The following is a 27965-nucleotide window of genomic DNA, read 5'->3' on the forward strand; positions in this document are numbered from 1 at the left end:
CGACGGCGGCCTTGCATAATCGGAGATGTGAGACGGTATGCTACACTTGACATTGTTGTCAATCAATCAGAGGGCAGCATAAATTCTGACAGATCATGGCAAAACATCAGCAGCGTTCGAAATCAAAACAATGCCCGTCGACTGCCAGAAACCACGCGTTCCTCAGAATTTCCTTGTTTTATCGTAAGTTTTCGACATTTTTCTGTAGTGTTCAATAAATAGAAAAGTGAAAAGAGCAATAGAAACACCGTTCCGGTGCCAACGGACATGGATTTTGCCAAAAACATACTGCACAAGTATGGTTGGAGAGAAGGTAAGGTTTTTCGCTTCTGATGGAGTTAGATTTTTTTTTCATGAAGGCTTAACCTGTTGTGGATCGAAAATATTATTGAAATAAAAAAAACTTAGAAGTGTACAATCTTTGCAATCGTTGTGAATTACTTCAGAAGATCCAAATGAAAAAGATTGGTGCATAGTTTTTAGTTCAAACAAGAACTTAACGCCTGTTGTTAACTTGGAACACTTGGTAGACCCCTAATTAGGGATTTTCTAAACCTGTAACATTTTTGCATTCTTCGTATATTGTGTGGCAAGCCCTATAGGAAGTCGAGGTATATTTCCAGGTGGGAATGGGATTCGAATCCGACTACCTTCGCTCGAAAGTGGGAACTATGCATGGTAATTTAATTAAATCTTTAGTCTAGAGGCTTTTTGGACATGGGAAATCCTAGACAGGACCACTTATAGCGTTTTCATGAGTACAAATCTCATCATCCAGATGCCGTACAGACTGGTACATTTAACTCGATGTTTGTTTCTGTGGTATCAAGACTAATAAAAACAAATAACATACCCGAACGATAACCCAAATGATAGAACTATTCAACACATGGTTTGGATGATACCCTGAACACATCTTTAAGCAAAATAACCATACACATTTTATTAAGTGTATCCCACTGAACTACCTAATCCAACAAGACCTCGGGATAAGCTCGACAAGCAGGGATGTTACTCATGACCTTTTCATTACTTTTTAATATAGAATGCTTATAACGAAGACTTCAAACGTTCCAGACCGAGTTACAGACAATTTAAAGGAGTTTGCTGGCGTTGCGGACGGAGCAGGTTCTAGAAGATTTCCGATAATGTGCTGAAAGTTCCAATGACTACGGAGAATTCCGTTTAGAATTCAGAAAATTAATTCCACCAGAACTTTCGTTGGCAGAATCAAAAATCTCCACCGAAATTGACAGGAGGAGGTTCGACAATGTTAGAAAATTCCGCTTAAATCGACTGGAACTTTTGCTTGCAGCATCAAATATCTCCACGGAAATGGAACGGAACCGCCTTCATCAACGTCAAAAAACTACACTAAAATCCTTCGGATCTTTCGTTGGTAGCATCCAAATATCTCTACCGGAATTAACTGGCTCCTAAGGGCCCATGCATTAATTATGTCACGCTAAATCGAGGAGAAATTTACCCCCCTTCCCCCTATCGTGATGTTCCTATACCTAATGCATTGCTTGTCATAAAATCTTAGAACCCCCCCTCCACCCTTCTTGTATCTTTGTCTTTTCCTTTTTTTAATGTCGGTCCAAGGAACTCCCTACAATGCGATATTGCAGGGACCATCGAGTTATAGAATAACAAAGCCATGAAATCAATTTTTACTATGGTTCTATAACTCGATATCGAGCTGACTGACTGTATAAGGAAACTTTGTAGATGTCCAAGGAATAAATTGAGGAATTCGGCCTCTGTTCCGCAATCTAGAGCCAATCACCAACGGACATCGATTGCCATCCATTGTAGACCATTGATGGCATTCGAATGTGCAGGAAGGCAGCTTCCACACCTGCATAGGATATCGCACCCATTCAACACACATGGACCGGGACCACTGATCGTTCTTGTATGAAATTGGTTCCAAGCGTAAACAAACCATGGAGGTTTTTTATGCAGTGATGCAAAATATCATGACACTCACTCGACACTCGTCAACGCATGAACCGATTATCGCTGTTAGAACGTTTTGTCACGCAGTGAGAGGTAGAGCCATGACCAACAACAATCACCAGTAGTGGTCGCTGCTCACAGGCAATACGTAACACACGCTGCTGATGATGTAAAGCACAACGAAAACAGTGAAGACTTCTGCAGTACGATGATGAGAAAAAGCGAGACGGCAGAAGAAAATGAAAACAATGCCTACGCATTTCAAGTCCGTCTCGGGAGGCGCGACTGTATGAATTACAAATAAAGCTGACAAAATTAAACGGAAGCTGTTGGGCTCACTCACATAAGCAAGCAAAGCAGCAACTGCTTGCTTCAAAACGAGCACAGATGAGTGTCGTGATTGTCGGGAATGACCAGATCGGTGATCGATCACCACCGAAGACGACATTCACCAGTTGCTTTTCACTTCAACTTGATCAACTTGATGGATGGTCATGGAGAGTGGTGCTTCGACAAACACATTGATAGGAATGCACCAATATCGTTACTACCATCAGTTGTTTGACAATCGTGATTGTGATAGGTCGCAGCTCTGTTCTTATGGCTTATTTAAGGCATCTTTAGCGGCGGTCCAATTGGCTGGATTGGTCTAAATTTTTGGAACAGATCCAGACCGAGCCCTTGCACCGGTGGTTAGGCTGGTTTTGAAATGTATTTTTTTAAACCAGTATAGTTCTCGATCTATTTTGAACTGAATTTGGATCAAGGCAATCAAAGTTTCAAACCAGTTTGACAGCTGTCCCACTCGAAGTTTTGTTTTTTTTTTTTCGGTGCTGGGATTTTTCTGCAAAACTGATTTTCTCTGAAACGAGGGCAGTTCCATCAAAGTGGTCATTGCTAGTGAGAAATAATCAACTGCTGTTGATACTAGCGGAGTTCAGTTCTATCGCGCTACCGCTGCTGCTGTTGCTGCCGGCACCGTCGTCACAACTGCGAAAGGATCACAATGGAAGGACCAGGCAGGGAACATCAGGATTATCTGATGGACATTTCAACGAACGCTTCTGTTCTGCAGGTTCTTTTCTATCATTTTCTTACAAAGAAGAGTATATACATACCGCTTGAAAAACCGAGGGCCAATCGACTCAGCTCGACGATATCGGAAAATGTACGTGTGTGTGCATGTGTGTAAATAAATAAATATGCTCATGTATCTCAGCAACCGCTGCCCCGAATTGGACACAACTAGCGCCAATTGAGTGGTACATACAATACTTTCTAAATCGTTAAGCCTGTTCTGGATGTTGCAAACCCATCACATACGACACATGAAATCACCTCATCATGTTTCATGGGGTAGTGACCAGTTTGAACTTTGCAGCCTCTCGGGGTATGGTAATCTGAAGTGCCTTTTCCCCCGCAAGGATATCATAACTTGGCCGATAGAAGTACCGTTGTCTCTTTCCCTCGACTGCAACTAGGTAGTGGTCCGAATCTATGTTCGCACTGCGGTACGTGCGGACGTTGATAATGTCGGAGAAGAATTTCCCGTCGATTAGAACGTGATCGATTTGGTTTTCTGTGTGTTGGTCAGGTGATCTCCAGGTGGCTTTGTGGATATCCTTGCGGGGGAAAAAGGTACTTCGAACTACCATACCCCGGGAGGCTGCAAAGTTCACGCATCGTTGGCCGTTGTCGTTCGATACGGCATGCAGGCTGTTTGGCCCGATTGCCGGTCTATACATTGCCTCCCGTCCTACCTGAGCGTTCATGTCGCCGATGACGATTTTGACGTCCCGTTGCGAACAACCGTTGTACACCTGCTCCAGCTGGGCATAGAACGCTTCTTTGTCGTCGTCGGGTCTCCCTTCGTGTGGGCAGTGCACGTTGATGATACTGTAGTTGAAGAAACGGCCCCTCAACTTGCACATCCTCGCGTTGATCGGCTGCCAACCAATCACGCGTTGGCGCATCTTACCCAGCACTACAAAGCCGGTTCCCAGCTCGTTGGTGGTGCCACAGCTCTGGTAGAAAGTAGCCGCTCGATGCCCGCTTTTCCATACCTTTTGTCCCGTCCAACAACGTTCCTGCAGTGCTACGATTTCGAAGTTGCGTGGTTGAAGTTTGTCATAGATTAACCTATCGCAGCCCGGAAAGCCGAGCGATTTGCAGTTCCATGTTCCGAATGTCCAACCGTAGTCCATATTTCGTCGCGTAGGTCTGTGACGATTGTTCCGATCCGTACTTCATTCTTCAGTATTTGTAACTTTATGTTTTTTCAAGGACGGCTTGTTGGGCCTGTACCAACCCCCTTGTCTCGCCGGGGGACCATCGTGCACAGCTCTGTTTAGAGTCCCACGCTGGTCACGCTAAGGACGGTGATCAGCCGCTCCTAACATGGAGAACAGACGCCGTTTTGAGCCGCACCTCCATGGTGAACAGACGCTCGGGTTTGGTGAAGCATTTTCTCTATCACCGTACGTGGTAACCATACGCCAGTGTTCGCGTCGCACCTCTTCACTTTGCTATTGCCGGACTGGCAACATTGCCCAGGCTACGCCACCCAGCTGTGTCCATGTTTCAGCTGGTAGTCTTTTGTTATCATATGACTCGAGGAGGCGTGAAGTAGGAACTTGTGAGGACCAGGGCTAGGTATTCCGCTCATTCCAGGTTGTCAACTCACCATTTTGTAGCCCAACCCACGTAAGGTACTTCAAGCCATCATCTGGTGAGTCAACCAACCTTTATCTTTTTTGTGGAGTGTGGCGTCCGGTGAGGGCGTCACGGAGTAGTCCTAAGGCTGATGTAATTTGAGTCGAGTTTCGTGACGACTTGCCGAAACTCGTGACTCGTCGATTCCGCTTAAAGCATGCGCGCGTAATTCGACGCTGCAAATAATTGTCACCAGGAGCACATGCCTTGGTAGAGCTGAGCTACCGATTTGTGACGACACCCAACAACACATAACACCGAGCACATTGTGTTTATTCCACTTCTCGCGCGAATCGAGATGACCATTCTCGTTTCCTTCTCGCGTGACAATTCTCACTCTATTCCGAATGTCGACTCGCACGACGCGAGATGTTCATTTTGCATCGAGAGGAAGGATGAATCGACAGCGAAGTGCTGTTCATTTCAAGAAACGTCAAACTGAAAGAGTTCATCGCGGCAGCTATGATAAGGACGTATGCAGTATTTTCTGATAAAACAGTAATTTTATTTTGGTATAAATATCAGTTTTTTCAATAAATAAAATCATAGATACGGATAAACACAATAGAGCACACGTTTTTCTGTCATTTGAGAATTATAGCTTAAGGTTCTAAGTAACTTTCTGTGCCATTTCGATAGCACCACCGGTTATGTAATTTGGTCCTTTTTTGAGAGAGGTGGAGGTTTGATGTTGTTAATTCGAAGATCTGATTTTTGTGTGAATCAACCAATCGTGGTCAAACCCGGTGTTTAGTGGAGTTTTCTGCTTTATTTGGTTTTCTTGACCTGGAAAAAGTTTGCGTTGCGCGGTACGAGAGCTGCTATTATGATTGTCGTTCTCAATTTCTTCTACCATCTCGTCAACTGGGTCCTCTCCTTCAGTCGGGTTGCCGTGAGCTTCCATTCTACTAGAGAGAACTGGCAATCCCGGTGACGACGAAATAATACGAGGCTGACTGGGACCTGGTTCAGGACATGGTGGTGAAGTTACAGTTACTGGCAGACCAAATCTAGAACCTTGAAATGAATGTATTGTACATATCCAAACTGATAAATAATACAGAAAGATTAACCCTCCGTTACTCGTGCTGTTGTACTTTGTACAACACACATGAGTTTTCCATTGCCATTTTGTTGCTGAGTTACCAATCGATCTGAAACCAACGAGTATTCCTCAGAATACTTGTTTTGATCGAAACAAGCAAAACTTTGATTACAGTAAACACCTAAAAATGTGGATAGTAGGGAAAATGTAAATGGAAACCGCGTAAACTGTGACCATACTACGTAGGATTTGACTTCATTGATTACAACATGGAATAAATCGAGATACTGACCAGATAGAAAGTTACTGTCTCCGACAAAGTTGTTCAGGAGCTCATAGTCTTGTCACTGGCAGACAGTGGTTCAGAATTTTCTCACTAAGTAGCGCTAGTATACATGTGAAATGCGCTAAGCCTGGGGGTGTGTAAGTAGTGGTATCCGGATGCATCCTTCGACAAACCCAACTAATGAAATGATTCAAATGAGCAAAATATATTGGGCAGTAGGGAAGAGCACTACTTCGTCGTAATAACCCATTTCCGTTCTATCGAGCAGAAATCATCAATAATATCAATGATTTCACCATGCACAAAACACTAATACGCTTGATCCGATGCGTTAGCTCATAAGTCAAAAATATATCCATTTGAATTTAAAAATCATTTCTCTGCGTGTAAGTTTCGTGTTTTGGAACCTTTGGAAGACCTTTTATTTAGTTGTTGTTGCGTAAAATTCGGTTCAGCTGTTGCCAAGATACATGATTTAACCCTCTGGCAACCGATGGATGTGCTTCCATCCGATCAACCAGGATGATGATGGTCCCATCTCTTACCCCTACAAATGTTTCAGCTGGACGTGTTATCTTTAATAAGATAATTAAATATAAACATTTTAACCAGGTTTCCAAACAAAATCGAGCTGGTTACAATTACAGATATAAATGTCCTGTTAAATATGCTATAGGCATCAACCAAAAACATTCAAAGGTGTAACTTGTTATCAAAAGTCCAAGTATAGTCCTCGACAATACTTCCATTTACACGTGACCTGGGATTTACACGTTTAAGCTTCCGCAGTGCCAGGACTATATCCAAGGAAACGACTTCCAGCCAATCCTTTACTAATTTAAGGCTTTTGCCACAATTTCCACGTATTAGTCATTTATACCTGTATCCGCCAGCGTGGCTCAAACCATTGTAGACAACTCAAAGCTATTTTTACTATTACTACTACAAAATCAAAAAAACTAAAAATCCATCATCACCATCGAGGCAAACAATGTAGTTTTTTGTATATGCTACACAAATTACTAAAATGTCTTTATGACAGTCTCCATACAAAATAATCCGTTAGAGATAACTTTGTCAAGATACATGATTTAACCATTCATTAAAATTTAACAGCTCAATAAACAGCTTTTACATGTGAAATGCAGCGTCTCTTAAATTCTGTAAGTGTAGTTGCACGCTTGATGTGTCTAGGCATCGAATTGAAAACATTAATACCTTTGAAAAATAATGAATTTTGTGAAGAATTATTCAAAATATGTGGTGTTCTTACTTCATCCGCGTTTCTAGTTTTTTTTTTAAGGCTTATATGTGTTATATCTATGAAAATCACTTCCTCTTTCAATCCGATCACACAAATATCGAGGCAGCAAACCGTTAACTACTTTAAAAACGAACACCATAGTCAAAAACACAATTCTTTGCTTCACTGACAGCCATTTCAAAGCGTCCAGCATAAAAGTTGAGGAAGTGAATCTATTACATCTTAACATCAAACGCATTACTTTATTCTGCAAACGCTGTAATTTCGATATTTGTGTTGCATTAGCCAAAAATAAAATGGAAGGGCAAAAGGGGAGATGATTGATTTGTATAACTGTATTTAAATCGTTTTTCAAGCGACATAGAATTCCATACTTCTTGGCAATTTTCTTGATGACATTGTCAATATGAGAATTGAACTTGAGTTTGTCATCAATAATCACGCCAAGATATTTAATTTCCTGAACGCGATCAATTGTTTCATCATCAATAACAACAGATACATAATCATCTACACGATTCCGCGAAATTATCATTTACTTATATATTCAATTTCAATTGTTTATACTTCAAACATCTACTTAGAGAACGCAAATCTTCATTCAAGCGTGAAACGGCTTCTTCTAAATCTTTAGCTGCAATAAACTATCGTCAGCAAAAAGATTAATATCACAAAACCGTAAAACTCGTCGCATGTCATTAATATACACAATAAATAAAAGGGGCCCTAATACACTTCCCTGAGGCACTCCAAGGTCATTGTCAACGGGACAAGATACAAAATCATTAAAAACAGTCCTTTGTGTTCTGTCAGATAAATAGCTTTCAAACCATTTGTATGCAGAACCCGAAATTCCAAAGCGCTTGATTGTTCTCAACAATAAGGGCCTAGAAATTGTCTCAAAAGCGCGTTTTAGATCCAAAAACACAGCAACAATCGTATCTTTATGCTCCAAATTTTCTTTCCATTTAGCTAACACTAAGTTTAACGCGGTTTCACTAGAATGACCTTCCCGGTATCCCGATTGTTCCAGTATCAACAAACAGTAACTATTTCAATATTCTAACAGCTGGCCTTTTACTTCTAAAGTTCTAAAATTTTCTCTAATGTGTGCAACATGTTGATAGGACGAAACTCTTCGGCTTTAATCGTCCCAGCAACTTTTAGTATAGGAACAACTAAAGATTCTTTCCAAATATGCGGCACGTGCCCAGATTGCAATGATTGATTAATGAAGTCCTACAGAGTGTGTCGAATGCCATGAAAGCAATCTTGAATAACTCTAGCATTAACATTATCTACTCCAGCCGTTTTTCCTAATGAAAAGCAAATATTTTTAAGTTCATCTAATGTAATTGGGTGAAAACCATTAAATCTACAATTACTATTAATCGGCTGTTTTATTTCGTCCGGTTCATTGATCAGTTCAATAGATTGATTGATCAGTGAAAAACTCTCGACGAAATAGTCATTAAACTTAGAAGCAATTACTGGTTCTGACTGTTCTAATATGCCATCAAAAGTTATGGTCCGCGATTTACAATTACTAGGCTTCATCAAAGCTTTCAAAATGTTCCATAACTCTTTGCTGATGTTTTGATGCTAATCAATTTTCCTCTGAATATATTCACATCGAGTTTTCTTTTGTCCAACTAATTTATAGGTACAAGTCTTCAAAACGTTAGTAAGAACAGCTGCACCTTCATCTAAAGTTCCGGTAAATAATGGAAAATCCACGCTTCTCTCAACAAGATTCGAAACAGCTTGCTTCGAATATTTCCTCCATTTCCTCGGAAAGCAAACTGCTTTTAGTTCGTCACACGGACTCTACAATAATATAATTTTATTACCAAAATATTTTCTAAAGCATGAAAAATAAAAACTTACCGTTTCACTTCCATTTTCACGCTTTTCAAACGTTCTCGATTGCTTCTGACGTATCGACAACACTCGCATGAAAACGTTTGTGTTTATTCCACTTCTCGCGCGAATCGAGATGACCATTAGGTTTTGCACCGTCGGGGTTAACCTTAATCTGATGACAGTTTAGTGGTACTGTTTACGTGGACTTAGCCGATTTTTTCTTGAGTGGATTTTCTCGATAATTTTTCAGACTGCAGTGAGATGTAAACCACATTTCTGCAATGTTCACGAGCAACATCCTTGCAATGCGCTGTTCCTCGACAATTTTCAAGTTAAAATTCGGAACTTTTAGAATTTTTTTTTTCGAAAAAACGGCTAAGTGCTTGTAAACAGTACCACTGAACTGTCAAAAAGGTTCAGCCGATTAACACTGAGTTCATTCGTGACGTCACGCTGCAGAACCTAATTAGGTTTTGCACCGTCGGGGTTAACCTCAATCTGATGACAGTTCAGTGGTACTGTTTACGTGGACTTAGTCGTTTTTTTTGGGTAGATTTTCTCGATAATTTTTCAGACTGCAGTGAGATGTAAACCACATTTCTGCAATGTTCACGAGCAACATCCTTGCAACGCGCTGTTCCTCGACAATTTTCAAGTTAAAATTCAGAAACTTTAGAAAATTTTTTTTTCGAAAAAACGACTAAGTGCTTGTAAACAGTACCACTGAACTGTCAAAAAGGTTCAGCCGTTTAACACTGAGTTCATTTGTGACGTCACGCTGCAGAACCTAATTCCGACTGTCGACTCGCACGACGCGAGATGTTCATTTTGCATCGAGAGGAAGGATGAATCGCACACGAAGTGCTGTTCATTTCAAGAAACGTCAAACTGAAAGAGTTCATCGCGGAAGCTATGATAAGGACGTATGCAGTATTTTCTGATAAAACAGTAATTTGATTTTGGTATAAATATTAGTTTTTTCAATAAATAAAATCATAGATATGGATAAAAACAATAGAGCACACGTTTTTATATCATTTGAGAATTATAGCTTAAGGTTCTAAGTAACTTTCTGTGCCATTTCGATAGCACCACCGGTTATGTAATTTGGTCCTTTTTTGAGAGAAGTTTGTTGTTTTTAATTCGAAGATCTGTTTTTTGTGATCAACCAATCGTAGTCAAACCCGGTGTTTAGTGGAAAGTTTTTCCGACTGGTTGAGTTTTCTGCTTTTTTTGGCTTTCTTGACCTGGAGAAAGAAATTGAAAATCCGCGATACAGCGGGATTGGAGCCGAGAAGCCAAGATCGAAACCGCTCAACGGTATTCGACTCTCGAAAAGGGAAGCTAAGCGTTGCGACGGGATAAGTGCCTATGAATGATACAATGAATAAAATAATCTCAGACGAAACACCTTAAATTAATCTGGAGTATTTTTGAAGTCCATATTGCCTTCTTTCTTGTTTGTTGAATTTTTTATTTTTCTAATTCATCACTAGGTTTTATCAATGATCCACTTCTTCACCTGAAGCTGGGTTTAGATAGGGCAAGTCAACTGACTTGAACGCGAATTGAACGTGTAAACCATGCCATTCAACTGACTTGATCAACTCACTTGAATTGAAAAAAAGTTGAACCAGGCTCAACTTTTCAAGCCAATTGAATTCAACTGAGTTGATCATTTGACTTGCCATATCTAAACCCAGCTTAAGTGTGCAGCTCATCCAGAATGTTTTCACTTGTTTTTATAATGGCACCGCCAACATCTGAAATATTCACCGCGCGAACCTCAAGTCCTTCGACGAACAATCTCTTCCCGGCGGGGATTTAAGTCAGCGTGTTTTAAATCGCAACCCGAGTCTCCCCTCCTGCCGTTGAGTCCACGCAATGTGGACCAATCTCATCGACCAGGAGAAGAAGGGTATAGCCATCGCCAACAACTCGACTTCCGATAGGAAGCCGGTTTTACCCTTCTTACAGATAAGGGTATTCATATCAAGTGCCAGGTGATAGGTATTGTAGTCCTCCTATCGAACGCTAATGAATATCTTAGGAATTCCGAGATCCGGAGATAAAACAAGATCTGACAAAATTTGAATTATTCGTACAAAACAGCATATCTCCTAAACAAAACAGTTGCCAAACGAAAGGTATTTAAATCCCACAGTACTTTAGCTGGGATTATCTGAAGTTGGATCAGACATTCTTGAGTTATGACCACGAATGATTTGGAAATGCCTGGTTATGGGTACAAAACATCATATATTATCAACAACTGAACCGTGTTTGACAAAACAACCGCCAAACGAATGGAATTGAAGTCCCACTGTACTCTATTTAAAAATATTTGGAGTTAGTTCAGAAGTTCTGTAGTTATGACCTGAATAAAGTCTAGGTTTGTTAGTTCATTGGTACAAAATCACATATCTTCTCAACTACCGAACCAAATTTGACAAAACAACCGCATCCTTTCGTAGCATATATGAGGATTGCACGTGTATACTAGCACAGCGCAGTGAGAAAATTCTGAACTACTGTTCACCAGCCAAAAAACCTTGACCTCCTCAACAACTTTGCCGAGGACAGTAACTTTCTATTTGGTCAGGATCTCGAGATATGTTATACGTGAAAATTTCACGTGTATACTAGCGTCGCGTAGTGAGAAAATTCTGAAAAATTGTGCCCAAAAAATAGGCTTTAACCTCCTGAACAACTTTGTTCAAGGCAATAACTTTCTATCTGGTCAGGATCTCGATATATTCTATGCTGTAATCAATGAAGTCAAATCTCACGTTGTATGGCCACAGTTTACCCGGTTTCCATTTACATTTTCCCTATTATCCTTATTTTAGGTGTTTACTGTAATCAAAGTTTAGCTTCTTTAAATCAAAATATGTTTTTTGAGGAATACTCGTTGGTTTCAGAACGATTGGTAACTCAGCAACAGAATGGCAATGGAAAACTCATGTGTGTTGTACAAAGTGCAACAGGGCGAGTAACGGAGGGTTAAGAAGCATAGGATTCGTGTTTCGGAACCCAAGACAACTATTCGTTCTATGGAACCGTGGTCATACCTTTCATTTGGTGGGTGTTTCATCCACACACACACACGCACACACACACACACACACACACACACACATACACACGCACACACACACACACACACACACAGAGACACACGCGCACACACACACACACACACACACACACACGCACACACACACACACACAAAACTTACCGTTTCACTTCCATTTTCACGCTTTTCAAACGTTCTCGATTGCTTCTGACGTATCGACAACACTCGCATGAAAACGTTATTCCGATACGAGTTTTGTCGATATACATCGACTATGGGAATACACCGAAAGTTCATCGGAGTTCATTCGTATCGACAATTGTCACTCTATTCGAGTACGGGAATTGGGTGACATAAACAAGTCGACTCGGTACGCTCGGTACGCATGAGTCCATGAGAGCCAAAAACGAAAATGAGAGTATGCTAGGGAAAGACAAAAACCGCACACAGTAGGAGAGCGAATAGGAACAAACACACAGAAACAGAAATAAAACGAATTTTGTACAAATGTAAATAAATAGTAAGAGGCACTCAATAAATCGTCATTCATGTTATAAATAAATGTTGTTTTTTCCGTTCCAAACCTCTCTAGCTTTAATTATTTGAATGTGTTTGACATCACTCCGCGTTCGTGTTAGTTTTCGTTGCCCGTCCGGGATCGTCCGGGCTAGCTACACTAGTCAACTAGTGAGCCAATTTAAAATCGTTAGTCTCGTATTGATTGTTGGTACTGCTGCAGCGGCACTAGGTACTGCGATCCCGGACCGAAGAAATGACTGGTTTGACGGCGAATGCAAACTGTTAGTAGAGGAGAAAAATGCAGCACGGGCGAGAATGCTGCAACACCGCACGAGATTGAATGTGGAGCGCTACAGACAAGCGCGGAACAGACAAATCAGTGCCAACATTTCAAAGGGGCGTAATTGCATTTGTAAACAATGGCTTTAGCCGTCGATTTCTCGCGAATAAAAGCTCACTCATGAAAAATAATGACACCAGCAGGTAGAGGAATGTTTCCTCTACCAGCTAGAATTGTTATTTTGGAGAGGTAAGATTTCATTCACGAGAAATTGACGGCTAAAGTCATTGTTTACAAAAGCAATTACGCCCCTTTGAAATGTTGGCACTGAAATCTCGGTTTTCCGAAGGCAGAAAACGAAGGTGGCACGGCAACAGACCTTGGAGCACGCGCAGAAGACGACAGGTTACCGGCCCCTGATCTTCAAGAAGGTGAGGAGGAGATCGGTCGACTGAAGAACAACAAAGCAACTGGTGTAGATCAACTACCAAGTGTGATATTAAAATACGGTGGGAAGCACTAATTGCCAAGATTTAAGAGGAGGAGATCTTACCGGAGGAGTGGATGGAAGGTGTCGTATGCCCAATCTATAAAAAGGGTGACAAGTTGGATTGCTGCAACTATCGCGCGATCACACTGCGCGATCCCAAATTCTATGCCGCCGGCTGTCACCATTTGCAAGAGAGTTCGTGGGGCAATACCAGGCGGGATTCATGAGTGCCCGCGCTACCACGGACCAAATTTTCGCGATTCGGCAGGAATGCCGCGAATACAACGTGCCCACACATCATTTGTTCATCGATTTCAAATCCGCATACGACACAATCGATCGAGATCAACTATGGCAGATTATGCATGGGTACGGATTTCCGGATAAACTGACGCGATTGGTCAAGGCGACGATGGATCGAGTGATGTGTGTTGTTCGAGTATCGGGGATACTCTCGAGTCCCTTTGAATCTCCAAGGGGGTTACGGCAAGCTGATGGATTTTCGTGTCTGCTATTCAACATCGCGTTAGAAGACAAAATACATGAAAGGAAGAGGTTCTAGGGAAGACAATGTTAGCCTCCTACCTCGAGTTCAGACTGACGATGACGAAATCGAGTAGGTCGATGAGTTCGTGTATTTGGGCTCACTGGTGACCGCCGAAAATGATACCAGCAGAAAAATTCAAAGACGCATTATGGCAGGAAATCGTGCCTACTTTGGGCTCCGGAGGACACTCCGGTCGAATAAAATTCGCCGCCACACGAAGTTGACTGTCTACAAGACGCTGATTAGACCGGTGGTCCTCTACGGTCACGAGACCTGCACTATGCTTGTGGAGGACCAACGCACCCTTGGTGTTTTCGAACGATGGTGTGCAGATGGATAACGGAACGTGGAGCTGCTGGGAGAACCATACATCGTCCACATTGCAAATTGAGCGACTACGGTGGGCCAGTGAAAATTGTTCTCGAAAGCGACCCAACAGCAACAAGAAGAAGTCTTCAAGTGAGTGATATGGCGAACAAAGTAGTGTTTTTGTTGAGTTGTGCTGTGGAAATAAATACATAATTTCGTGTGAAATAGTGCCGTGTGCCGCGAAAGGATCATCCCAACGCGTGCCCGTTGTGTTGTTTTTAACAGGATAAGTAGAGAACGGTTGCCTAGCAACTCGTTTTGGATTTAATTTTTATTTTCCCCCCAGCGCGCTATTGATTTTGTATAGTGAGCTGCGGCGGTAAAATTTTATTTTGTGTTCTCTTCCCCTGTATATGTCTACTGCTAACAGTGTGCGCGTTTAATTTGGCGTGGTAATATGGATGTGTGTAATGTCTGCAAGGAGTCTATTACTATTAGTGGGCTCCCAGTCACATGTGTAGGTCCGTGCAATGGAATGTTCCACTTCAATTGTGCGGCACTCACTAAGACTGCGGCGCGCCTAATAGCAGATAATGCAAATGTTGTTTTCAAATGTGGTAACTGTCTATCAGGTCAGTGTTGTGGTGAGCAGAATGATCTGATCTCGCGCGTCAATAGGATAGAAGAAGAGATGAAGAAAGTTTTTCAACTCTCGGACTCTATCACTGGCATACGAGATCACATTGCTGCTCAGATAGACATCGCGATTAAAAGCGGGATGGCAGATATAAGCCGAAATGTAAATGGTTTTGAAAATTTAATTTGTGAGAAATTGGATAATATGAAAAGTTCATTTTTTAAAATTGATGCGGAAAACAAATTAGCGGTAATGAATGATCAGTGCAGTGTATCTAGGACGATTCAGTCGGAATCGGACCAAAATACCAGACGCAAAAAACGTAAATTAGTAATCAGTAATAGTGATAATGATGATGTTTTTCAAGAAAATGCGAGTTTTGCGGATGTTGTAAAAAGAGACAGTCGTGCTAGTAAAAGTAAACATGTTAGTAACAGTAACAGTAAAAATAACAGTAACAGTAACAAACAAGATAATCGTAAGACTCGTCCGGTCATTGTGATTAAACCGAAAGAGTCCAAACAAGCTTGCGAAGACACTCGTAAGTTTTTGAAAACTCAGTTGGATCCAAAAACACACAAAATCAGTAATTTTAGAAATGGTAAAGATGGCTCCATTATTGTTGAGTGTGCAACAGGAGCAAATGTAAGTGATGTCAAAAATGGTATTGAAAGCAATCTGGGTGAAAACTATAGTGCTGTTGTTCCCACTTCGGTGCCGAGATTGAAAATAGTGGGCATGAGCGATCAGTATTCCTCCGATGTCTTCATTGACTATTTAAAAAGTCAAAATGAAGACATCGCTATAAATGATGTAAAAGTAGTTAACATCCCTAATAAAAAATAACCATTAACGAACGATAACCCAAATCATTGAACTATTCCACAAATGGTTTGGATGATACCCAGAACACGTCGTTAAGCAAATTAACCATACAATTTTTATTAGGGATGTTTGAAAATCCACGCTTCACGTACAACAAGTTCAGTGTTGTGATTGAAGTCGATTTCGATACGTATAAATGTTTGTTATGCGCGAAAAAAGTAAATGTAGGGTTTGATCGGTGCTCTATAGTTCCCGCGATTAATGTATTGAGGTGTTTCAAATGTGGAGAATTTGGGCACAAGAGCATGGATTGCAAAAATTGTGAGAGATGCTCTAGGTGCAGCCAACAACACAAAACATCGGAGTGTACGTCAACTGTATTGAAATGTGTTAATTGTTTGAAAATGAATAAAGAACGTAAAATGAACTTGGACGTCAACCATGCCGCATTTAGCTCGGAATGTTTGCTCTATAAAAGACTTTTTGAACAGAAGAAAAGCAGCTTGCGTTTCAATAAATAGCAGCCAAGTTCCAGGAATGTGAATCAATTCGATTTTTTATATTTGAATATTGCGGGGTTGTCAACAAACTACGTAGCATTACGTCAGATTGTTGAGGAAAAACGTCCTCTTTTAGTTTTATTATCTGAAACTCATATTGTAGAAACTGAAGCTTTTGATCAGTATAGTATTCCGGGATATATTGTTGCTGCTTGTTTATCACATTTTAGACACACTGGCGGTGTTGCTATTTATGTCAAAGAATCAATTCAATTCGACCTTCGAATCAACGAAGTTATCGATGGTAACTGGTTCTTGGGCATTACAGTTGTACGTGGCATGAAGATGGGTAATTATGGTGTTTTGTATCATTCTCCCAGTTCTAGTGACCAGCGTTTTGTTGATGTTTTAGAGAACTGGCTAGAGACATTCATTGATTCAAGTAAATTAAATATATTAGCTGGTGATTTTAATATTAATTGGCGTGGCAACCATAATTCGAATCATTTGAAGCGTTTAGCTGATTTTTTCAATGTAAAACAAACGGTAGATGAGTATACGCGTATTTCCAGGCACAGTAGAACTTTAATTGACCACGTTTATTCCAATTTTGATTCCATTTGTTCAGTTCCGGATGCTGATTTGAAAATAACCGATCATGAGACCTTAGTGATTAATGTATTAGATAATATCAATAATAACGATGACTTAGTCAAATTGAAGTGCTGGAGGAAATATTCGAAACAGGCTGTTTCAAATCTTGTTGAGAGAAGCGTGGATTTTCCATTCGCGGCCGGTAATTTAGATGAATCTGCAGCTGTTCTAACTAACACTTTGAAAACGTGTACCAATCAATTAGTTGAGCAAAAGTTTGTTTCTTTGAAAAACTCGAACAGCTGGTACAATTTGGAACTTTTGCGTCTTAAACGTAAGAGGGACAAATGGTACAAAAAGTTTTGCAGATCAAATAATGATAATCATTGGAATAGGTACACAATCGCGCGTAATAAATATTCACAATCGATAAAACAAACTCGTTGTGAATATGTCCAGAGGAAGATTGATCAGCATCAAAACAACAGCAAAGAGTTATGGAAAATTTTGAAATCTTTATTAAAACCTAGTAATTGCAAACCGCGGTCCATAACTTTTAATGGCACATTAGAACAGTCAGAACCAGTAATTGCATCTATGTTTAATGATTATTTTGTCGAAAGTGTTTCATTGATTAATCAATCCATTGAATTGGTCGATGAACCTGACGAAATAAAACAGCCAGTTAATAGTAGTTGTAGATTTGAAGGTTTTCACCAAATTACTTTAGATGAACTTAGAGTTATTTGCTTTTCATTAGGAAAATCGGCTGGAGTAGATAATGTTAATTCTAGAGTTATTCAAGATTGCTTTCATGTCATTGGCCACATCTTGCTGGACCTTATTAATGAATCTTTGCAGACTGGACATGTGCCACAAATTTGGAAGGAATCCTTAGTGGTTCCTATTCAAAAAGTTGCTGGAACGATTAAAGCCGAAGAGTTTCGTCCCATCAACATGTTGCACACATTAGAGAAAATTTTAGAACTTGTTGTTAAAGGCCAGCTGTTGGAGTATTTGAATAGCAACTCTTTGTTGATACCAGAACAATCAGGATATCGGGAAGGTCATTCCTGTGAAACTGCGTTGAATTTGGTGTTAGCAAAGTGGAAAGACAACTTGGAGCGTAAAGATACGACTGTTGCTGTTTTTTTGGTTCTGAAACGCGCTTTTGAAACAATTTCTAGGCCCTTACTGTTAAGTACAATCAAGCGCTTTGGAATTACGAGTACTGCTTATAAATGGTTTGAAAGCTATTTATCTGACAGAACTCAACGGACTGTTTTTAATGATTCTGTTTCCAGTCCCGTGGGGAATAACCTTGGAGTGCCCCAGGGAAGTGTATTAGGGCCTCTTTTATTTATTATGTATATTAATGATTTGCGACGCGTTTTACGATTTTGCGACATTAATCTTTTTGCAGATGATACTGTGTTATTCATTGCAGCTAAGGATTTAGAAGTTGCCGTCTCACATTTGAATGAAGATTTGCGTTCTCTAAGTAGATGGTTGAAGTGTAAGCAGTTGAAATTAAATACAAGTAAAACTAAATTCATGGTAATTTCGCGGAACCGAGTAAATGATAATGTCTCCGTGGTAATTGATGATGAGGCTATTGATCGCGTTCGGGAGATTAAATATCTTGGCGTGATTATTGATGACAAACTTAAGTTCAACTCTCACATTGACAATGTCATCAAGAAAATTGCCAAGAAGTATGGAATTCTATGTCGACTGAAAAACGATTTAACTATTGCCAGTAAAATACAGCTATACAAATCAATCATCTCTAATCATCTAGACTTTTGCCCATCCATTTTATTTCTAGCCAATGAAACACAAATATCGAGATTACAGCGTCGCTTTAAAATGGCTGTCAGTGAAGCAAAGAATAGTTTATTTGACTATGGTGTTCATTTTTAAAGTAGTAAATGGTTTGCTGCCTCGATATTTGTGTGATCGAATTGAAAGAGGAAGTGATTTTCATAGATATAATACTAGAAACGCGGATGAAATAAGAACACCACATTTCTTGACTTGCGCTTCACAGAATTCATTGTATTTTAAAGGAGTAAATGTTTTCAATTCGATGCCTAGACATATTAAACGTGCAACAACATTAGCAGAATTCAAGAGACATTGTATTTCACACGTTAAAACTGTCTTTTGAACAGTTATCCAGTGATTTTTTTTTTTTTTTTTTATGAATGGACGAAGTATGTACACAGCAAAAAAAAATGTAATATCGATCGATGTAATTCAAGCTGATGCATGAAATAATGATGTAATAGCAAAAAGCAGATACAATATTACATCAAAGGATGTAATTTTGTTCGCAAAATCGATGTACATCGTACAACGTTATATTACACAACCGATGGATTGACCTGGTTGCAGCAGTTTGGATGTAATATTCAACAACTTTTTTTTCTGTGTATCTTGACGAAGTTATTTATAACGGATTATTTTGTATGGATAGCTGCCATAACGACTTTTTAATAATTATTGTAGCACTGCAAAAACTATTTTGTTCGCCACGATGGTGATGATGGATTTTTTTTTTATATTTGAATTAAAGTAGTAGTTAAAAAAAAAAAAAGTAGTAGTCTACAAAGGTTTGAGCCTCGCACGCGTATTACGGATATAGAGGACTGAATTTAACATTTGATAAAAAAAAAATGCAACTTTGAAGCTTATTTGGAAGATACTTTGAGTTAGTATTAAGTTTTCTGGCTGAATGTCGGGGGTTCGTGAGCATTCCTGACATTGCTGAAAATTATAATAGCATCATTGCGGGGTTGCTAGTGTATAGGATGCTTTGTTGATTGTTCATTAACTCTTGATTGCTTGTAATACTTATGAATATTCTAGGTGGACAAAAAGGCGAACTAAGAGGTGGACGCCTAAGCTTTTTCACATTTATGTATATTGCTGTGAAGCAACTGTAAAGTCTAGAGGGAATTTATATCTGTAACTGTAACCAGCTCGTTTTTGTTTGCTAACCTGGTTAAAATGTTTATATTTAATTATCTTAAAGATAAATCGTCCAGCTCAAACCTTTGTAGGGGTAAGAGGTGGGACCATCATCATCAAGAAGAGGCACGCAGCGGGCAAGGTGGATCGACCAAGTAGAAGGCATCTTGCGGACCCTTCGCAGACTACGAGACTGACGAAGTAAAGCCATGGATCGAGTAGAGTGGAGACGACTTCTTCGGACAGCACGACAGGACGACTTCTCACGTTTCATTCGTTGTTGTAGTATTTCGTTGTTTGGTTTTACTCCAAGGACTGAGTTTGCCGGGGTGACGCTTAAGCCATTTGTTTAGAAACCAAGCTACGGAACGCCCTAGTAGACCGATTTTGGCTACACACTTAATCAAGCTCGGTAAAATCTCCAACAGCCGATTACCTCGGCATTTACTTTTGCTGATATCTCTGCAAAATATCTCTTTGTTAGCTGATATCTCAGCAAAATGTTATTTGTTAGCTGAGTCTCGGCAATTGTTTTACTGAATCTCAGCAAAATAAATTGCAGAATTACTCGGCTGTTGGAATCTCGGCGAAAAAATTTAAGTGTGTAGCTGACTTTTGGCGGCTACAAGCTAAGGGAAGCAATTTTCTGACATTTGTGAGAAAATTGATCATCGCAGTTACGCCTTTATGCATGCTCACTAGACTGATGCAAGTTTTGACATTTTCGGTCCACAATGCTCAAACGGTTCCAAATGGGGTCCTGATTAGTCTCCCAAAATTTGAACTCATTTGAAAAGAAACTGACTTGGCACAAACCATTTGAAGTTTATATGAAAATTACTATAGGAAAACCAAATATTTTGTTCATATCCATCTAACAATTAACCATATCGCTCTGCTTTAAAGAATGATAACTGAGCTCGTAGAAAATTTTCTCAGCTACAACTTTGTCCTGAACCACTTTCCAATATAATGTAAGCATAACAAGTTATAAATAATTCAAGTCACTAATGTCTTACGATTATGCTCAGTCAACTGTTCAGCAGGCAACATTGGTGTTTCTGGCGCTTGGAATAGAGCACAAAATCATGGCTACTATGTCACACTGCAAGATACAGTGTTGCTCACAAAACAGCTGCTTGATCATGCCATAAGATTATCAATCTCTTAAACAATTAATAACTATTTTATTTGACGTTTGGCTCAATAACTATATTCTGCTAAGTTGAAGCTGAGAAAATTTTCCAGAAGTATAGCTTTTGAATTTTTGAACAGTGCCATATGGAAAAAGGTAAGAAGACAATGAACAAAAAGTTTGGATTTCCCATAGTAATTTCCATATAAACTTCAAATGGTTTGTGCCAAGTCAGTTTCTTTTCAAATGAGTTCAAATTTTAAGAGATTAATCAGGACACGATTTGGAACCGTTTGAGCACTGTGGAGCGAAAATGTCAAAATTTGCATCAGTCTAATGCTCACTGTCGAATTATGCAAAGTTTCATGCCAATCGGAGAAGGTCGTATCAGATTGATTCGCCCTTTGGCGTGGAACTGCTCTAAAAGATCCCTGTAATTATTTCGTAAGGCTTCGGATGTCTGAACCAACCAAACACATAGGAATCTGTGAATTTGATTAGTAACTTTTAAATAAGGTCTTACTTTGGAGTTGATTTATAAGTCGTCTAATATTTGCACATAAGTCCACTAAAGTGGACCTAAGCGACATTTTAGGCTCCAACTATATCTAGGACTTTAAGGTCAGTTATCCTCAACCCGTTAAGTCTCAAGATGTGACATATATGTACTGTGAAGTTGCCTCATAAGTACTCTGAAGACACCTGAAGTTGACCGATAAAGTGCCCTAATAAATTTTGTAGTGTTATTTTGCTTAACGAAGTATTTGGGGTATCTTCCAAACCATTTGTGGATAAGCTCTATAATTTGGATTATCGTTCGTTAATGGTATTTTTTATTAGGATGGGCTTAACTTGTTAGGTTAGATCCGGGAGGCCTACGAGCAACTAACAATGCTGGAGTGACGGTGTCAATGGTTAAATGATAACTGGGTTTTAAATTCCATCCCAATCGAGGTCGTTGGGATTTTCCGAAGCAAACAATCTATGGTCACATCTTTTGAAAGTTATCTATGTGTTCGTTCCTGAGTTTTCCAGAGAGACTTTCGAGAGCTTGTAGCTTTCTAAGGCTGGTTGATTGTAACTCAGAATACTGCTGGGCTAGGTTTGCACGACTTCCATATTAGAGTTTCAGTAAACTAACGGTCTTAATGTAGCACTAGTACTGATCACCAACTGAATCCACTCATCAAAATAACCTCTTCCACTTGACTCTCATCTCTCCACACAGGCGACGGTTTGGGCAAAAATTCGGACGGCATTGTAAAACCCATCAAGGCCAGCTTAAAGTTCAACAGCTCCGGACTCGGATCGGACCAGGCGAAGGATCTGACCAATAACTGGTGGGACCGGGTTTTCAACGAGGCGACCAACAACCTGGAAGTGGGACCATCGGGAAAAATCACCCAGAAGGACAAGGATGGGGTCGAGATTTCCGACAAGAGCTATTCGGTTAGAAAGCTGAAACAGCAGACTGCCGATGGGAAGGCCAACTACGGAGGATTTCTCAAGGCTTCGAAACTGCTGACCAACGTCGGTCGTGAGGAGGACATCGCAGGACACGTCAAGACGGAGGACATAGAATTCAAGGCGCCCAAGATGCTGACGGATGAGGAACTGTTTGCGGCTTGCGGAGGTCGAACGGCCCACAAGGGAGCTCGCCATGGACTGAACCTGACCGGAAAACTAGCCCGCATCGAAGCGCAGAACAGCAAGCTGCTGCAGGAGCTGGAATCCAAATCGTTCGAGACGGTCATCAAAAGCAACGAATGGCAGCAGGTGCAGAAGCGAAAGAAATCCAAAAAGAAAAAGCGAAACAAGGAACTTTGGAACGCGAAACACCAGGAGGAGGAAGAGGATGAGCTGAAAGATATGATTCACCATGCCAACTACGTTGTGAAGAAGAACAAGAAGCAGGCGAAAGCGGAACAGCGCATGGTGGATGACCTGGTGGACGAATCGATGGGATTGTTTACTACACTGCCGGAGGAGGACGGCCACGAACCGGAGCCGGGTCCAAGCATCGAGGACGAACTGGATGTGCTGAGCGAGAAGATTCGCAAGCTGGACCACAATTCGGTTACCATCAAAAAGAAAGACAAGAAAAAGAAGAAGAAAAAGCAGAGAGCGGCCGCTCAGGAAGACGAGGAGGAGGAAGAGGAAGAGGACCATTCGATGGATCCGACGGCAAAGTATAAGAAGAAATACAAAAAGCAACAGAAGGTGAACAATGAACTGCTGCGACAAGCGGTGAGCCAAGAAGTGGAACCGGAAAAGCCCAAGAAACCGAAGAAACTGCTCAAATCCGACAGCGAGGCGTCAGATAGCGAAGGCGACGAGCACAAGGACGTCGTCGAGCGGATCAATGAGGACCGGGAGAAGATGCAGTCGAAGATTCCGAAGATCAAGGTTAGTGAGCTGACGGAGGAGGACCAGCAGACGGCGGCCGAGAAGTTCAAGGACCGCCATAAGAACGGAGTCAAACGAGTGGGGCGCCACAAGACCAAGAGAAAGAAGACCAAGAAGAGGCACCGGCAGTTGGCGCAGCTGGCCGATGATTTGGAGAAGAATTTGTAGGAGGTGGGTCTTCCAGGAAGAAGCGTGAAGCAAATACGCAAAGCAATTGTAAAGGAGCCTTTTTGTCTGCCGAAAAGGTCTCAAGATCTTTGTTTATGGATTTTTATTCGATCGTTCGTATAAAGTACGCTTTTGCTATATCTAGGTTTTAATGCGTTCAATAAATATTTGGTATTGAAACTCTTTGAATCATAATGGGGAACGTGTGTCAATGTTTACCAATATCACAAGCCAAGAGGGTGCTACCAAGGTGACTATATATAGGTGTTCTAATGTGTCAAATTCATGATTCAGCCATGTTGGATTTTTGTATGGGACAGCGACCGAGTTTGTTTACAATTTGCTCTAAAACCGCACTTTTCCCCCCCGCGACCTCCTCGCCTATATAGTGACAATTATTATTATTATTTAGCTTTATTTAGGAGGCTTTCAGCCTTAGGCTGGTTCGCCTCCAACACTATATAGTGACAAAGCTGTATCACCATCTATATACCCACCATGGGTGCTACGATGGCTGGCATTAAAAACAAGCGCTTCACATGCCGGCTGGGGGCTGTTCGGTACGTTTCAGTCATAGAAAGCAGTTCAACCTTTCAGTCGTAATGTTTTCATCTAATTAGTACAGTGTTTATAGATCAAATCGAACAAATTACACTATAGTTGAGTAATTAGTTTGTTGCTAAATATTTCAATTAGCTTGATGTCTCATCATTTGATCGATTCGCTTGTTGCACGTGGGTTTAGTTTCTAAATAGAACCATTTGCTGATAAACGACTTCAATATTGCACTATTTGGAGTCGTCGCTCTATGCCAGTAAGATTTATTCGTGAGGATCCTAACAATTATTTTATCTATCTGTCTTCTTAGCATTTAGAACCGTCGGAATTGGAAGCGTTTCGCAAGAAATAAGACAAAGAGAAACGTCGTCAGTAGGATAAAATATAGAAATCGAGCAGTTTCAGTAGACAAACTAAAAAATAAAGCGTTGGTTGGAAATGCTATCTAACATGAAGCTTTAGTGCATCGAATTATTGGCCCTTCGCTCATTTTCAACTTCTATTCAATGTTCATATTGCCGTACTGTAGCGGAACTATCTACCTATCCTCTAACTAATAAATTATCGCACTAAAGCTTCATGTTAGATAGCATTCCCAACCAACTCTGAAAATCGTAAACTTCATGTATGAATGTAAAAAAACTAAACATGAAGGAATGTTAGTCCTCGTATCGTCGATAAATGCGATCTTTGATTTGATGAATGATGGGAGGGGTGGGCGGTCAAAAATAGAATCTAGTACAAAACAAAAATCGTCCGAATGCTTTGAGCTTATCTGCCTAGTCCGCAGGGGCGTGCCACTTCCGACTAAATCAGTTGCACGTAATTGGCAGGGAACAACCCGTACTGATTGTTGCACAATCCTCTCCACCAACCCTCATCAATCTAGAAAAGTACAGTGGGCGTTCGATTGATCAACTTGGAATTATTGTAGGAAAAAGCGCAATCGGTCAGTACTTACCATTTCAATGTGAGTGATTCGATCGTCCGGATCGAAGGAAATTTCATCGTCGGCCGCGGCTTGATAATCGTACAGGGCAATGGCCTGTACGCCGGGATTGTCCGCCGACAGGATGAACTCTTCCGGTTCTTCCTGCTCGGCAGCAGCGGTGACCAACTCCGACTGTGGCTGCTCGAATACAACAGCAGCAGCCTTCGGAACCGGTTGTTCAACGACGGGTTCCGGTTGTGGTTCAGGTTCCGGATCCACTGGTTCCACCGGAACTGGTTGATTTCGGACAACCGGCAGGTGGGTTGGGGTGGGTTCCTCTTCCACAACTGCTGCCGGTGATGGTGATGGTGGCAGTTGTTCCACTACTCGCTGGGGTTGGACAGCATTTGTCGGGATGACGTCCGGTTGAACAACAGGACGAGATACCACTTTGGGCAGCAGAATGGGTTCCTTCTATTGGATAGAAAATGGTTTTCAAAAGAATAATTAGATTCGATCAGTCTAAGTCTAAGCAGTTTTGATGATCAAGCAGGGATAGCCGATAGCGATAGCCGGGAGATAGCCTTACCCTCGTCGTGTCCGTTGGCGTATCAGGTTGCTTGTTAAAGTTACTTATAGCACTTCCAACACCCTGCTCGCGACCAGTGTTGATCGGTCCCTTGCGTTCGGGCTTCTTCGGCTCTACAGATTCAGTTGCGTTGTTCTAAAAAATACATTTCAAATCTCAAAAGTTAACAACCCTGTCCAAGAAGAACCTACCACTCGCTTAGAAGCCTCGTCCCGGTCCTTCTTGTCCTTCTCCAGACGCAACCGCTTCTGCTCTTCGGCCTTCTTCCGGGTTTCCTCCTCCGCTGCGAGGGCAAAATTCTCGAACCTGGCCCGGATGTTCGACGGCTTCGCCGAGCCAATGTCCGGCTTGACTTTGGTGTAGTTGGTGCCAATCTTGTCCTGCTCCTGGAATCCGAGCGCCGATTTGTCCATCCGATCGCTTTGCACTCCAAATTTGCCTCCGAAGCCCTGCAAATGGAAAACAAATTTGTCACCATCTCACCTCACTCGAAAATATTTCCATGAAGAAAAATTGCAGTCTTGGAAAACCATCACCCTAAGCACCGAAATGATACCAAAAACCGAACTCCAGTCCCAAACTTGAACAATAAGTTTTTCCAGTTACTCACAATCTTGTGATCGACCTGGCTCTCGTGCATCTCCGGTTTCTCGATATGGTCCCAGCCGAGAGCAGACTTGTCTTTCCGATCAGTCTGAACGCCGAACTTGCCTCCAAAGCCCTTGAATCAATTTCGAATGCCATTTTATCTCCAATCCTGGAAACAACCCCCCAACACAGTTCTAACCCCCCAAAAACGCAACTTACCACTTTATGATCCAGCTGACTCTCGTGCTTCTGAGGTGCTTCCATGTGATCCCAACCGACGGCGGACTTGTCCTGCCGATCGGCTTCTACCCCGAACTTTCCGCCGAATCCTTTGCTGTAATCCTTCTGCGACTCGTGCTTGTCCACCTTTTCCATGTGATCCCACCCGACAGCCGACTTGTCCACCCGATCCGTTTGCACACCAAACTTTCCCCCGAATCCTGTGGCGTAATCCTTCTGGGAGCTGTGCTTTTCTACCTTCTCCTTGTGTTCCCACGTACCAGCACACTTATCCACCCGATCGGACTGCACTCCAAACTTACCCCCGAACCCGGTCGAATAATCCTTCTGCGATGCATGCTTCTCCACCTTACCAACGTAGTCATGACCCAGTGCCGACTTGTCCATTCGATCCTTCTCCACGCCAAACTTTCCGCCATACCCATGGGAAGACTTCGGACCATCCTTCTGTTTCTTCTCCTTGTCCGCCCTCTCGGTCTCCTCCCGCAGCTGTTGCATATCAATTGCAGCGGCACTCCGGCCCGATCCTTCGACCGTCTTTGAGCCCCATCGCTGCTCCTGCTCGGTGACATCGTTCAAAAAGTCCGGATCCGTCTCCCAATCATCGTCTGCTTCCGGGGCGACACTCACATCGATATCACGACCTGCCGTGGATTTCCACATTCTTAGCCCGTTATCTTCGGCGAAATAAAAATAATATTTTATCAGCAATGGGAGTGGTTGGAACTCTCGCTTATCAGTGCGGCTGCTGACTCACCAAATCTTTTACGGAACAGTTAGACGACAAAACACACAAACTTTCGATTCACGAAATGCTAAAACACAAACAATTTTGAAATGCACTATATTCTACACTTTATCTTCCTGTCGTTAGGAATGGATTCCTCTAGTCAAAACATTCCCAAATCGGATGAAATCCTGTCTTTTTTCTATGGACAGAGCAGAAAAACAAATTCGGCTTTCGATCACTCTGCGGAAAACAGTTTAAGGGAGTGACGTTTGTGGGACAACAGAAGAGAGACGCGAACCGAAAACTTCATTTTTAGACCGGTTTATATGAAGTTTGCTGTATGAAGATGTGAACAGTGCCGCTAGGTGCATTAGGAGAACCGTGCTGTACTGAGTGCCAGCAACCGGTGGAAATGAACGACTATTGGTCCCAAGCAAATCGATTAACGTTCCCCATTCTAGTCGAAATTCTAGTACTACACAATGTTTGTTTTGATTCGTTATGAAAGTTTAACAGATAAAATGAGGGGTTAGTGGATTTTCCTATGTTTCGAGGGGTGAATCGATTAGCTTGGGACCGAAGATAGTAACAGCAACAATCAATACGAAACTAACGATTTTAAATTAGCTCACTACTTGACTAGCCTATTGGTCCCAAGCAAACGATTAACGTATGTTTGTTTTGATTCGCTATGAAAGTTTGACAGATAAAATGAGGGGTTATTGGTTTTTCCTATG

At 41.3% G+C, this 27965-nt stretch overlaps 2 protein-coding genes across 3 annotated transcripts; one reads left to right on the forward strand and one right to left on the reverse strand.

Moving 5' to 3' along the window:
- Positions 1-117: 117 nt before the first annotated feature.
- On the forward strand, positions 118-23702 carry LOC135707900 (G patch domain-containing protein 4). The gene is made up of 2 exons (XM_065229810.1): positions 118-313; positions 22247-23702. Exons 1-2 carry the CDS (start codon positions 268-270, stop codon positions 23590-23592), a joined length of 1392 nt encoding a protein of 463 aa, XP_065085882.1. The 5' UTR covers positions 118-267; the 3' UTR covers positions 23593-23702.
- Positions 23703-24793: 1091 nt separating this feature from the next.
- Positions 24794-27473, reverse strand: Cortactin (cortactin). Of its 2 annotated transcripts, XM_065229794.1 has the most exons (7): positions 27256-27473; positions 26478-27175; positions 26281-26391; positions 25862-26119; positions 25671-25805; positions 25112-25555; positions 24794-25035 (listed from the first exon to the last, which is right to left on the reverse strand). In XM_065229794.1, exons 2-7 carry the CDS (start codon positions 27159-27161, stop codon positions 24958-24960), a joined length of 1710 nt encoding a protein of 569 aa, XP_065085866.1. In that variant the 5' UTR covers positions 27162-27175; positions 27256-27473; the 3' UTR covers positions 24794-24957. The 2 variants fall into 2 exon arrangements, with proteins under 2 accessions (XP_065085866.1, XP_065085867.1); XM_065229795.1 differs by lacking the exon at positions 26281-26391.
- Positions 27474-27965: the final 492 nt, after the last annotated feature.

Source organism: Ochlerotatus camptorhynchus, unplaced genomic scaffold, assembly GCF_037179485.1.
Source record: "Ochlerotatus camptorhynchus isolate MF236.1 unplaced genomic scaffold, CSIRO-AGI_Acam_v1.1 ptg000323l, whole genome shotgun sequence".
Lineage (NCBI taxonomy): Eukaryota > Metazoa > Arthropoda > Insecta > Diptera > Culicidae > Ochlerotatus > Ochlerotatus camptorhynchus.

What these genes read in the sequence shown, in the direction of transcription:
- LOC135707900 (XM_065229810.1), top strand. Translation starts at nt 268, where the DNA reads ATGGATTTTGCCAAAAACATACTGCACAAGTATGGTTGGAGAGAAG. An exon ending in CAAGTATGGTTGGAGAGAAG is followed by an intron (nt 314 to 22,246) that starts GTAAGGTTTTTC and finishes CTCTCCACACAG; the next exon opens with GCGACGGTTTGGGCAAAAAT.
- Cortactin (XM_065229794.1), bottom strand. Translation starts at nt 27,161, where the DNA reads ATGTGGAAATCCACGGCAGGTCGTGATATCGATGTGAGTGTCGCCCCG. An exon ending in ACGAGGCTTCTAAGCGAGTG is followed by an intron (nt 25,806 to 25,861) that starts GTAGGTTCTTCT and finishes TGTATTTTTTAG; the next exon opens with AACAACGCAACTGAATCTGT. An exon ending in CGCCAACGGACACGACGAGG is followed by an intron (nt 25,556 to 25,670) that starts GTAAGGCTATCT and finishes TCTATCCAATAG; the next exon opens with AAGGAACCCATTCTGCTGCC.